The sequence below is a fragment of the Hevea brasiliensis genome, chromosome 14, assembly GCF_030052815.1.
Source record: "Hevea brasiliensis isolate MT/VB/25A 57/8 chromosome 14, ASM3005281v1, whole genome shotgun sequence".
Classification (NCBI taxonomy): Eukaryota; Viridiplantae; Streptophyta; class Magnoliopsida; order Malpighiales; family Euphorbiaceae; genus Hevea; species Hevea brasiliensis.
This window is the reverse complement of record NC_079506.1, coordinates 24,144,727-24,158,769: the sequence shown is the minus strand read 5'-3', so window position 1 is coordinate 24,158,769 and position 14,043 is coordinate 24,144,727. Positions and strand designations below refer to the sequence as shown.

The following is a 14,043-nucleotide window of genomic DNA, read 5'->3' as shown; positions in this document are numbered from 1 at the left end:
ATTGAGACAAAAACTGTTGAGTATTCAAAAGTTCAAACACTTTAAAATTCCACAGTAATTTTTTAATAATAAATAATATAATTATACATGTAATAAATTAATATATGACTTTTAATTATTTGAATATATATTTAATAACATTATATTATTAATTTTTATAATATTTTATTATTTATTTTTTACATATTTACCTTTAAAATTTTTTTTTCAGCTCTTTCTTGTGCCTGCAACTTATGGCTGCACAGGGAACCATTCTTTTGCCAGCATTACTAACCAAAGCTCTCATGGTGATATATATATATATATATAGAGGAATAGAAGTTCTCATCTGTTGCCGTTATTTTTCCTATTTTTTTATTTAATATTAAATGAGAGAATTTAGAAAAATTAAAAATTTTTTCCTTCATCCGAAAAAAATATGTATGTCGGACATCACTGTCAGCAAGTCACAGGTCATGGTTACTAGAAACTTCTGAGTTATGACGACGTCGAAGTGTAGAAAAAAAAAAAAAAGGGAGAAGAAAATCTCTCTCCCGCCATTTACGCATTCTGCCATTTCCTCCATTAAAATCCAAAATAAGCAGCTTTCCCATTTAGATCCGCCATTGTTGAACAACCAAACAGACTTCTTCTTCTTCTTCTTCTTCTTCTTCTTCTTCACACACCATAGATGAAAACCAAAACGAAGCCCTCCAAGAGAAAGCTAGGGTTACCTGCTGTCCTCCTCCTATGCTTTTTCTTCTTCCTCGCCGGATTCTACGCTTCCACTCTTCTCTCTCAGGTATTTACCCACTCATTTTACTCTGCATATCTATTTGATTTTCCTTGGTGGGTTTTGATTTCTGGTTTGCAGGATGTGCCTATTATTAGACCAAGGTTGAGAATGCTTCAGGTGGCTGAGGGAGACCTTGACTCGATGCCGCATGGCGTGACTGGAGAATCTTCTGTTGAATCCATTTCATTTCAGGTGATTTCCACGCGCTTGAAAACTCACATGCTGTGTGTTTTTGGTTTTATCGAAGGACATGGATTGGATTTTTGAATCTGTGATTTTGATTGACATTGGTTTTTGTTTAGGTTAGTCCAAGATTGGGGCTTTTTTTTTTTTTTTTTTTTTTTTTTTTTCTTTTGGAGGATTTATGTGAATCAAGTTTTGGTCAATAGTTTAGCTCAGTATGAATTTTTATTTTATTTTATTATTTTTTGAAGAAATCAAGCTCCTTAATTCATAACAGAAGTTAACAACTGTTGAATCCTATGGATTTTCACTTTTTTTGAGTATTAGGTATAATGTTTCATGGCTTCACTTTGCTACAAGATAATAGTGATTAATGGAAAAATGAAAAATATTGTGTTTTAGTTATCATCTTCTGTAGAAAATGAGAAAAATTCTAAGGTCCAATGTTGGAAAAGAAAGTTAATAAGTTAATTTCACTAGGTTTGATTCATAATTTCGATATGTTTATGATTGGAAAATGATAAAATGATAATAGCATGAAGGCAAAGGAAGAAAATACAAATTAAACGTGAAGTTAGAATTTCAAATTATTGGCTCATTGGGGAGACTTCGGAAATAAGCGCTTAAATGAAAATAAGTTTTTCAAAATGCTAATGAGACTCACAGTCCTGTAATGAATTAATTTCTGCAGTTAAAGGAATGGAGTGAATTGTTAGGCTCGGATGTTTTTGTGTTGACCTAGTAATGTTATATTGTGATTTATTCCTATTCTGTTGTTGGTCTTCTGATTGTGCATTGCAGGTTTTGAGCTGGAAACCAAGAGCTGTTTATTTTCCAAACTTTGCAACTCCAGAACAATGCAACAGTATAATTGAAATGGCAAAGTCTCGCCTAAAACCATCTTCCCTGGCTCTGCGGAAAGGAGAAACAGATGAGAGCACTCAGGGGACCAGAACAAGGTATCTCTATTCATTTTCATTTCTATTTTGTGCACAATAAACAGACCATGCAACTGTTCAGTTCAGAGGGTCTCTCATCTCCTTTTCATAATAAATTGGGCAACAGTTCAGGTACATTTATTAGTGCATCAGAAGATAAAACTGGGGTCCTGGACTTCATTGAGCAGAAAATTGCAAGAGCTACAATGATCCCAAGGTCCCATGGAGAGGTACCTTTTATTGTTACAATATCATTTCTTTTGTAGCCAGTATGTGGAGTCAAATTCAAAGGAATATTTTAAGGTTATTGTAATAGTTTGTAGTGCTGCATTTAACTTATATATATTTTTACCTTTTTCTTTAATGAGCAAAACTAGAAACAAAGCTTAGTATCTTTCTGGAGTTTCTTATAATTATTGACGCGTTAAATTTGAGATGCTTGGTAATGGAAAAGTGCTCTAAGAAATCATGTATTACTATGATCCTAACAACCTCTTCTGCAATTAACGCCTACCATTTGTCTGGTCTCTCTCTTCTGATTTATTTGCTTTCGTAATAGTTAAAGGGACATGTTAAGGTAGTTAACCCTAACAAGAGAACTTTAGAAGAATTTAGAAGAAGAAGAAGAAGAAGAAGAAGAAGAAGAAGAATGATAGAGAGAGAAACAGAAATAGAGCAAGATAGAGAAAGAGGACTAGAAGAGAGAGAATTGTATTTCTTGTTAATGAATCCCGAATGCCTTACAAGAATGACTATTGTTCCGAATGCCTTACAAGAATGACTATTGTGCTTATATAATAGCTCAGTAATTGCCTCAGCTATTGCGGGTAGTTATTTCTATCTTCTTAACAGATCTTGTAACTACCTAATCCCTTTCCCTCCAATTTCAACAACTCAATTAATTCCCTTAACAACCCAAACTACTACTGCCTTATTCTATACTTTCTCCTCTGGTATGTAACAATTCCTCCCCCATTAGAACTTTCTTGACCCCAAGAAAGGACAACATCAGGAAATTGGGCTTGAATTAATGAATATTCTTCCCAAATAGCATCTTCAGTAGGCAAATTCTTCCATTGGATCAACCCTTGAAAAACATGCTGGTTGTCCCTTGAAAAACATGCTGGTTGTCTCTAGCAATGGTTCTAGTCTGTAGAACCTGTTCCGGAGCCACTACCACTGAATCTTCATGCATCACAGGAATGTCAAGTAGAGGAGTAATGTTATTGCTCAATTTTTTCTTTAACATGGAAACATGAAAAGCAGGGTGGATTGAAGAAGATGAAGGCAACTGAAGCTTGTAGGCAACTGACCCATACTTAGCAATAATTTGATAAGGACCATAGTACTTAGGAGAAAGCTTTAAGGTCTGTCTAATAGCTACTGATGCCTGCCTGTAAGGCTGAAGCTTCAGATAAACATAATCCCCAACTGAAAAATCTCGTTCTGACCTCTGCTTATCAGCTTGTTGCTTCATTCTATTTTGGGCTAACACTAAATTTTCTTTCAACTTCCCACTGCTCCAACAGTAGGTAACTCCATAGGCACTACTGGAAGAAATGGTGGAGACTAGCCATAAAGCGCTTCAAAAGGTGACATCCTAATAGCACTGTGAGAGGAAGAATTGTACCACCATTCTGCAAGAGGAAGCCAAGTACTCCATGTACTGGGTTTGAAATGAGCCATACACCTTAGGTAACCCTCCAAGCACTGATTAAGTCTCTCAGTCTGACCATCAGACTGGGGATGATAAGCAGTACTAAAAGCCAATGTAGTGCCCAAACATTTGAACAACTCCTTCCAAAACAAGCTGGTAAAAATTTTGTCCCTATCTGAGACAATAGATTGTGGTACCCCATGCAGTTTGAAAACATTATCTAAGAATAATTTGGCCACAACAGAAGCAGTACAGGGATGAGACAATGGTATGAAATGCCCATACTCAGTGAATCTACAAACCACCACTAGTATGGTATCTTTACCCTTGGACTTGGGTAAATGATCAATAAAATCCATTGAGATGTGTTGCCAAGCTTGAGTTGGAATAGATAGTGGCTGCAACATACCAGGGGCTGCACAATGTTCACTTTTGCACCTAGCACAAGTATCGCATTTTTTTATCCACTCCAATATATCCTTAAGCATACTAGGCCAAAAGAAATGCTTCTTCAACCTTAAGTAAGTCACATTAACTCTAGAATGATCTCCCAGGGGACTGTCATGGTATAAAGCAATTAATTGCTGCCTTAATTCAGTGGAGCAGCCTGCATATAGCCTGTCATGAAAGTAGAGAACTCCTTTCTTCTGCTGAAATCCTGAATGAGCTGTACTATCCAAGGATAATTGTTGCACCAAGTTAGTTGCTTTAGAGTCCTTGTCATAAGTTTGAAGTAAAGTAGTCATCCAAGTAGGCAAAATTGTAGACTGAAAGGCATGGCAACTAGAGTCAGCCCTAACAGGTCTTCTAGAAAGGGCATCTGCCGCCTTATTTTCAACACCTCTTCTATAAAGGATCTTATAATCGAGCCCCGAAAGTTTAGAAATGCCCCTTTGCTGCAAATTAGTATGAAGCCTTTGCTCAAGCAAATATTTTATACTTTCATGATCAGTTTGAATGAAAAACTGCCCTTGCTCCAAGTAATGTCTCCACTTTGAGACTGCAAAAGTAATTGCCAGTAATTCTCTTTCATAGACAGATAAAGCCGTACTTCTAGGACCAAAAGCTTTTGAGATATAAGCCAAAGGATGCCCTTTTTGCTGCAATACAGCCCCCATTCCCCAACTTCTAGCATCAGTCTCAATTAAAAATGGAAAAGTAAAATCTGGTAAGGCAAGGACTGAAGCTTCTGCCATAGCTGTTCTCAAATTATCAAAAGCTCTCTGGGCTGAATCAGACCACTGAAAAGAGTCATTTTTTAATAGATCAGTCAGTGTCTTAATAATTACCCCATAATTTCTTACAAATTTTCTGTAGTACCCTGTTAAACCAGGAAAACGTTTCTTAATTCCCTGACTGAAACAGGTGTGGGCCATTGTACCATAGCCTGAATCTTTTTGGGATCAGTGGAAACTCGTTCTGTTGTGATAATATGGCCTAAATACTCCACTTCAGTCTGTCCAAAAGAACATTTGGATTGCTTTGCATACAGCTGCTGTTCTTTCAAGACCTGAAACACCTCCTCCAAATGCTTCAAATGAGAATCCCAATCTTTGCTATACACAAGAATATCATCAAAGAATACTAGAACAGATTTTCTGTGAAAAGGTTTGAAAATGTGATTCATCAAAGCCTGAAATGTGGCAGGGGCATTAGTAAGCCCAAAGGGCATCACATTGAATTCAAAGTGGCCATGGTGAGTTCTGAATGCAGTCTTCGGAATGTCCTTAGGATGCATTCTAATTTGTTGGTACCCTGCTTTCAAATCAATTTTTGAAAAATACCTAGCCCCATGAAGTTCATCCAAAAGGTCATCAATAATAGGAATAGGAAATTTATCCTTGACAGTCACCTCATTTAATCTTCTATAATCAATGCAGAATCTCCAAGTTCCATCCTTCTTCTTGACCAATAAAACTGGAGATGAATAAGGGCTAGTGCTAGGTTGAATTACTGAAGAAGCTAGCATTTCATTTACCAACTTCTCAATTTCTGCTTTCTGGTAATAGGGGTACCTATATGGCCTGATATTCACTGGATGAGTTTGGGGCAGCAAGGGAATTGCATGATTATGACTTCTGAAGGGAGGCAACCCATGAGGTTCTTGAAAAACTTCATGATATTTCTGCAATAACAACTGCAGTGCTTCATTATTAGAAACAGAACTGGCACCTGCTTCATTTACTGCTGCTGATGCTTATTCAGGTAATGAAAATCCTGAAGATTTTGAGGAATCCACTATACACAACATTGGAGACTCGAAATCCTTCCCCTTAGAAATAATTCTTCAACAAAACATAAAACAGGTGCTAACACTTCACTTGTCTTGCCCACACCTTGCAACACCACTTCTTTCCCATCCTTAACAAAAGAAATTCTAGATGCTTTGAAATCAAATAGTATTGGATTAAAACTTCTAAGCCAATCAACTCCCAAAATCATATCAAAGCTTCCTAACTCCAAAATCTTAAAGTCGAACTGGAATTTATAAGATCGCATCTTCCATCCAAAATGCTTACATTGATGGCTGCAATTCAGTGTCCTACCGTCAGCTACCGCTATGGCAGTTGCAGGAATTTCCACCAAATCTAACTTCAATTCCTCAGCCCAGTTTTTGTCTATAAAGCTACTATTACTGCCACTATCAATTAGTATTATGATCTCCCTATTTTTATAAACTCCCATCACTTTAATTGTCTCTGCCCCTTCACTTCCTTCCACAGCATGTACAGATAGCATAAGCTCCCTTTGCTCACCTCCATCTTCAATTTCTTCTGCTACCTCATGCCAAATGTCCTCTCCACTAGTGTAGAAAGAAAATAGGACTCCCTTGTTTTTCATGTTTCCATGTTAAAGAAAAAATTGGGCAATAACATTACTCCTCTACTTGACCTTCCTGTGATGCATGAAGATTCAGTGGTAGTGGCTCCGGAACAGGTTCTGCAGACTAGAACCATTACTAGAGACAACCAGCATGTTTTTCAAGGGTTGATCCAATGGAAGAATTTGCCTCCTGAAGATGCTACTTGGGAGGACTATTCTTTTATTCAAGCCTAATTTCCTGATGTTGTCCTTTCTTGAGGTCAAAAAAGTTCTAATGGGGGAGGAATTGTTACATACCAGAGGAGAAAGTATAGAATAAGGCAGTAGTAGTTTGGGTTGTTAGGGAATTAATTGAGTTGTTGAAATTGGAGGGAAAGGGATTAGGTGGGTACAGATCTGTTAAGAAGATAGAAATAACTACCTGCAATAGCTGTGGCAGTTACTGAGCTATTATATAAGCACAATAGTCATTCTTGTAAGGCATTCGGGATTCATTAACAAGAAATACAATTCTCTCTCTTCTAGTCCTCTTTCTCTATCTTGCTCTATTTCTGTTTCTCTCTCTATCATTCTTCTTCTTCTTCTAAATTCTTCTAAAGTTCTCTTGTGAGGGTTAACTACCTTAACAATTGGTATCAGAGCTCTTCCGTGGGGGAATTAAGTGGGGAATCATTGCATTTTTGTCGCAATAATGACCAGATCTGTGGTAGTTAGCGCTGAGATGGTTAGGGTTGCGGAATTGGAAGACAAATTAAAGAAACTACAGGAGAGTGTGGATGGGAAAATTAATATGTTGAATGAGAAAGTGGAAGGGAAATTCGCTATATTGGAAGGGAAGCGGATAGAGCCTCCGCAGATAATGATGCATTAAGGGAGGATTTGAAGGCTTTCATGAGTGCATTTGCAAAAGAAAAAGGGAAACAAGTTGTTTCTGTAGATGAGGAAGGGAAAGGCAATAACAGGAAGACTGAAAGTAGGGGACTGCTGCCAATCCCAAAGGATTTGCCCAACCTATACTGGAGAGATCAAGGCAGTTCTGGAACCATTGCTATTACTGAAGGTATGAATTCTTTTTTAACAAAAATTGAGTTGGTGACTTTTGATTGGAAATAACCTAGGGTTTGGTTACGGAAATGTGTAAAATACTTTGAGGTATATAAAGTTCCATTGGATCAAAGAATTAGTATTGCAAGTTTGTTTCTGGTGGATAAAGCAGATTCTTGGTTCCATAATTGGAATAGGGGAACTCATACTTGGGAAGAATTTGAAAAAGGGCTTTGTGGTAGATTTGGAGATGTTGGGTTAGAAGATATAGTGGAAGAATTTATGAGATTAAGGCAAGAGGGTTCTTTAGAAGATTATTTGGAGAATTTTGAGGATTCATATGGAAAGGGTGATGCCAGAGTTAGGGGAGTCCTATTTTCTTTCTGGTTTTATGGGGGGACGGAGGGATGAAATTAGGCTGGTGGTTAGGATGTTCAAACCTGCTACTTTGGTGGAGGCAGTAGAAATAGCCATGTTGCAGGAGTAGTTGCTGGATACCAAGAAAACTAAAATTTTTACCAGACCTTTCTGTTCTAATTTTCCTAGAAGCACTGCCAATTCTAATTCTAATTTCTCCTATTCAAACCCTAAACTTTCTCAAACATAGCCCTACCCTCCTAAACCTCCTATAACAGATCAGAACACCAAATCCACTAACCTCACACCTACTAACCAACCTATTAGATCCAATTCTGTTGGCAGTTCCATTTCAGCTAATCAACCTTCCATTTTACCCAACAATGTCAACTCTTCTAAATCCAATGTTTCCAACCCTAAATACCAACCTAAACCTTATTACAAATGTGGAGAAAAATATTTCCCTGGCCACTAGTGCAAAGCTAAAACCCTAGCAGCAATGCAAGTGACTGAACAGGAGCAAGATGGAGAAAGAGGACTATAAGAGAGAGAATTGTATTTCTTGTTAATGAATCCAGAATCCTTACAAGAATGACTATTGTGCTTATATAATAGCTCAGTAACTGCCTCAGCTATTGCAGGTAGTTATTTCTATCTTCCTAACAGATCTTGTAACCACCTAATCCCTTTCCCTCCAATTTCAACAACTCAATTAATTCCCTTAACAACCCGAACTACTACTGCCTTATTCTATACTTTCTCCTCTGGTATGTAACAGGACAATATGCATAGCTAATCATCTGCATTTAACCAATCTATAAGGCATATGTATATTCCAGTTATATTTTACTTCATATTGAATTATTATATATACTTAATTAACATACAAAACATTGGTGATTGAAAGCTGCACCAGAGAAATACCTGTTAATGATAATATGATTAGACCTCTGTGTGATCTTGATTTGCTTAGTCATATGCCAACTTTTATCTGATGCCTTAATTGACCCTGTCTAAGCCTTGTTCCTGGATACCTTCTTGTTATTGCATTTAAGAAATTTTTTGGCAATCAAACAATGTATTCTTTTCTTAAAAATATTATAGATCTTGTTTCCAGAATCTGCATCTCTCCACATATGCTATAGATTGTTGTGTTAGCTTTCTTGCTTTATTTTGTGGAAGAAAGGAGAAAGTTGAATGCTTTCATAATATTTGCAATTAAATGAAAGTGTTGTTTCTTTCTTTATGATGTGGTAGGAGCTATGTCCGGTATCTTGCTCATTTTGAGTGACTATTGTCAGTAAACATCCTATGTTTTGTGCAAGTATCATTGCACTTTAATTTTGGCTTATAAGGCACTATAGAAAATGCGTTATATTCTATTGTTGTCTTGCATTTAATAATTGAAGTCTAATACTTCATTACATGTAATTCTAAATTAGTTTTGAGACTGAGTTTATATTTCCCTATTGCAGGCATTCAATGTCTTGCGCTACGAAATTGGACAGAAATATGATTCACATTATGATTCATTTAACCCAGCTGAATATGGTCTGCAGACAAGCCAAAGGGTACTTGATAAGCATCTCCCTCTGTTCTTGAATGTTTAGTTTTTGGCTTCTGCATGTACTTTCTCTCTTCTCTTTTTTTTTTTTTTTTTTTTGCCTTCCTTTGGAATGAAGATTACTCGATACTTTTTTCTTCTCTAATTTTTTTTTCGCTATGAAGAGGTTCTGCTTAACTCTTATTAATATCAAGGTGTTTTTAGTTTCTGCTGATTAGTCTGTAGTATTAGTTGAAGAATATAACTGTGTAATTTGATGTTGGATCTTACTTAAAGACATATAATTCCATGTCTTACAGGGACAATTGCTATAGTGCTTTCTTTTTTTCTATTGTTATTTGTTAAGTAAATGTATTGGAATGGACACTATATTTTACATGATTTTCTAGTTGAACCAGAAAACTAGTAGGCTTACTAGGGTAGAAGTTCCTTGGCTGATGTTTGTGGATAGTTTGATGCAAGACATTTGTTGCAAGATATTATAAAACATTGTCCATTGTCATCAGTCAATATTATAATATATTGGTAACTCAACAGCTTAAAAAGATTTTCTCTCATGTGGAATAGTTTTCTTTCCTTGCCATTCTAGTTTTCTTTTCAGTTGTAGCCATTTCTTTTGTTTTAGATTATTTGCAAAGGCTTACTCACAAATTAATTGTGGGTACTTTTTTTTTAGCATTATTTATATATTGTAACCAAATTTAAATGCGAAGCAAATGAAATGACATCTAGAAAAGAAGATCTAATGAGTTTGTGATTGATTGATTAATTATCTACCATGCAGGTTGCTTCTTTCTTGTTGTATTTATCTGATGTAGAAGGTGGTGGAGAAACCATGTTCCCTTTTGAGGTATTGGAGGACGCTCTACCTTTTATTTTCCTCATTGTATTATACAATCATTTCGCTTACTGATAGTAATCTTATTGTGGTTGTAGAATGGCTTACAAATAGGTTCAGGCTATGATTACAAAAAATGTGTTGGTTTAAAAGTGAAACCTCGGCAAGGCGATGGGATTCTGTTTTACTCACTGTTTCCTAATGGTACAATTGATCAGGTGAGTCTCTTTCTCAGATAAACATATACACATAGTTATTAAAGGTGCGCCTCAGGCTCAAGGCTCACCAGGCTCGAACCCTAGCGCCTTATGCGCCTAGGTGTGCGCCTTTGTTCCTGGCACAAGGTTCTAGAAAGGCATGCTTTCTTTATTTATATCTTTAGCGAGCACTTTCATTAGCCAAAAGGACAACCACTTAAATTCAAACCAGCAAACCTAATTCAAGATATATGCTAAAGGAAAAAAAAGAAAAGCATCACATTTATTTGATTTTTATGAACTTTTTAAATTTTTTACTTTTGCGCCTTACCTCGCTCAGGCGCGCGCTTGCGCCTTGGCTCCAAGATTCCTTGGCGCCTTAGTGCACCTTGAGCCTTTAATAACTATGCATATACATCTCTTCCATTGTTTCCTCACTAGCTGAAGTAAAGAGCCCCAATGAACTTGATCAGATTGTCAGGATAGACATTGAAGGTTTAGATTGATAGAAAAATATTATTTACTCCCTTTGTCCCACAATGGTTGGCCACTATCCTTTTAGGATGTTCCAAGATGTATGCCCATTGTCACAACAACTAAATCTTAAATCCCAAATTAGTTGGGATCGGCTATATAAATCTTTTTTGGTCATTTAATTCTGTTGAAATCAATTTTGCATTAATATCTAAATCTTTTGATACTATCTCTTTCTGTGTCATTTTAAGTCTTTCTTTTTCCCTTTTCAATTTTTTTATTACTAACTTATCACACTTTTGTGCTGAGGCATTCGATGCTCTACGTTGGATATGACCAAACTATGTTAATCAACCAACTCTCATTTTATCCTCGTTTGTCATTCATAATAATTCATTATCGTGTTACCTAATATTTATCTTAACATTTACATTTTTGCTACACTTATTTTGTGAATATGTTGTACTTTAGATTCCTAACATTCACTTCCATACAACATAGTTAGCATGACTACGATTCTACAAAACTTACCTTTCACTTTGTCAAGAATCCTACGGTTGCATAGCACACCCCTTCCACCTCTCCATTTCATCCATCATGTTTTTATCTTATGACTTACATACTCATTTGTTACTCTGTTATTCTGGATAATAGAGCTTAAATATTTGAATTGGTTGTATTTTGACACCAAAACTCCATCCAATCAAACTCTCTCCTATTCATTCTACGAGAGTTAAACTTGCAATGCATATGTTCCATCTTACTTTTACTTGGCCTAAAACCTTTACTCTTCACAACTCCAACATTTGGTTAACTTTTTCACTAGTTTCATTTACTAAGACAACATCATATGCAAAAAGCATGCACTCTAGGACATCATCTTGAATATGACTAGTTAGCTTGTTCATAATTAAGGTAAACAAGTATATACACGAAACTGATCCCTGGTGTAAATCACTATTATGTGGAACTTGTTCATATCCCTTTTCCCTGTTTTTGCACTTGTAGCTGCCCCTGTACATGTCTTTAATGTCATTGGATTACCTTCTTTCTTTTTTCTATTGATGCTGCTCTTTTTTTTTTATTATTTTTTTAAATTCTTTCTTCTTGTTTCTCTCTTCTTCTTCAAGACCTGATTAGCTGTCATGCTTTCCAACCCCTCCCCTCCCCTCCCCGTCCCCCCCTCCTTTTAACTGGTGTGATGTTGCCTTTTTTCCCCCGCTCTTTTTTCAGTTATACTCAACTCAACTAAGTCTTTTTCAGTCATAATGCTGATTTTTTTTTGTTGTTCCTTTTTGTCACTCCTCTGCTCCTTGTTCAACTGATCTGCCAGCATGCTTTTTTCTTTTTTTTTGGTTTCTTTTCTCTTGCTCTGCTGCTGCTTCTTTTAAGACCACAACCTCTCCCTTAGTGCCTAAGTGCGCCTTCCACCTTTAATAACTATGCTAGCACCTGCCAAAGAACTTATCTTGGTATTGTATCATATCTCCATTTTCATAAACTCAAAAAAAAAAAAAAAAAACAGAATGGATTTCCTATTCTATCCCTCCTTATCTCCATTGTAAAATTTGATATTAATTGTGAGTTTTGTATATTTTCAAGGCAAACAATTCTAAGAACAGAGAAAGATGATAATTTTTCTTGGAAATAATGAGGGGCGCAAAAGGAGGAATGAAAAGAAAATGTGAGTTAACATGGTAGTAGCTATGTTTTCTTAAACTGTGTGAGAAAATGAAAATGGCAATCTTTTTGGGATAGAGGGAATAGAATATAAGATATACCAGATGATTAAGGCTGATTTTTTGTATCTCGTGTTGAAGTTCTGACACACATGATCTTTCTTGTAATTTGAATGTTACAAGCTGGTGTAAGCTCATCTGTTGGGATGATTTTTATTTAATAGGAAATGAAATATTACATTGGTTAGTGTTCTTGATTATTTCTATTGATTTTTTCAACTTCCTAGTACACCATTAATCTCATGAAGACATTAGCACTCTTTTCCATGAGACAGAATTGTTTGTGTTATCTCCGTTCCATTGGCTTATGGTGACTTTTTTTTTTTTCCTTCAAGCTTTATCTCTAGTTTTCCTCATTTTTCATCGTTGTTTCCATCCACGACCACCAAGCTTGAGTCGTTTTATCTTATTATATCATTCAGTTACTTAAAATTTGTGTTGAATGCAAAAATTTGTGTTGAACGCCAACTGGTAAAGTTGGAGGGTTTGCTCCATACAGTTTCTGTTTCCTTGAATCAATATTTGAAAATTTAACTACCAGGGCCTGCATAGCTGTTAATAAATTCTAGAAGTTTTGTTCTTCATGAATCTGATCGCTGGCAGGCTGGTAGCTATAGTTATTTTGGCATCCGTAGTTATTCCTGGTCTATGTATATGCAGACATCTCTTCATGGAAGTTGCCCGGTTATCGCAGGCCAGAAATGGGTGGCAACAAAGTGGATTAGAGATCAAGCACAAACTTACTAAGAGTAGATGTTAAACTAAATCTGTAATTTACTATCATCATCACTGTAATGGCATTTTGGTAACCAGTTCATTTTTCAAATCCGACACTCATAAGTGAGAACATACAGAACCATGTTCCACATGTGTATATACTTTACATTAAAAAAAAAAGGCCAATGTAAACAGAATTATATCATTTCATTTGTGTGCGAGGCAATGTGCACAATTTTTTTTTTTTTTTTCACTTTATTGAGAACACTAATAATAGCTTGTCTTTTTCTTTCTAGTATGTGTATGTTGAACGCATTTGACTTTGGTAAAGATTTGAATGCAGGTATCATGGTGAGGAATTTATTTATCACATTATTTATTTGAAATTCTGTAGTTATCTTTTAGACATGGCTATATTTTAAACGTTCAGTTAATAATGTCTACTTATAAAAAAATTATTGAAATGTGGAGCTTTTTCCAATTTTAGCATTCCATATTTTTTTAATTTTTGTAGTGTTATCATGAAGTCAAATTCTAGTGAAATTAGGTGGTCGGAAGTTGACATGGCACACATTTACTGTATTAGATGGTATACCAATGGGCAGTGTCCCCTCTCTTAGTTTCCAGGTTGTGTCTTCTCTCCGGTGTATTTTTTAAAACATAAGAATTAAATAGTTAATTTTATTAAAATGTAAGAATTAAATAATAATTTTTTCTAAAAATTATAGCTCTCCCTA

The 14,043-nt window shown here is 35.8% G+C and overlaps 1 protein-coding gene across 3 annotated transcripts; it reads left to right on the top strand.

Annotated features, from left to right (window-relative positions):
• The first annotated feature begins 396 nt into the window (after positions 1-396).
• Positions 397-13,641, top strand: LOC110648206 (probable prolyl 4-hydroxylase 9). Of its 3 annotated transcripts, none has more exons than XM_058133619.1 (8): positions 403-781; positions 854-967; positions 1,760-1,917; positions 2,024-2,126; positions 9,253-9,348; positions 10,126-10,191; positions 10,278-10,397; positions 13,603-13,641. In XM_058133619.1, exons 1-8 carry the CDS (start codon positions 671-673, stop codon positions 13,624-13,626), a joined length of 792 nt encoding a protein of 263 aa, XP_057989602.1. In that variant the 5' UTR covers positions 403-670; the 3' UTR covers positions 13,627-13,641. The 3 variants fall into 3 exon arrangements, with proteins under 3 accessions (XP_021658052.2, XP_057989602.1, XP_021658053.2); XM_021802361.2 differs by lacking the exon at positions 13,603-13,641 and adding an exon at positions 13,250-13,519 and having other exon boundaries at positions 428-781; XM_021802360.2 differs by lacking the exon at positions 13,603-13,641 and adding an exon at positions 13,250-13,519 and having other exon boundaries at positions 397-967.
• Positions 13,642-14,043: the final 402 nt, after the last annotated feature.

Excerpts from the sequence above, each read along its gene's own strand:
- LOC110648206 (XM_021802360.2), top strand. The coding sequence starts at position 671 with ATGAAAACCAAAACGAAGCCCTCCAAGAGAAAGCTAGGGTTACCTGCT. Across the intron at positions 1,918-2,023 it reads ACTCAGGGGACCAGAACAAG|TTCAGGTACATTTATTAGTG; the intron begins GTATCTCTATTC and ends ATTGGGCAACAG. Across the intron at positions 9,349-10,125 it reads GTCTGCAGACAAGCCAAAGG|GTTGCTTCTTTCTTGTTGTA; the intron begins GTACTTGATAAG and ends TCTACCATGCAG.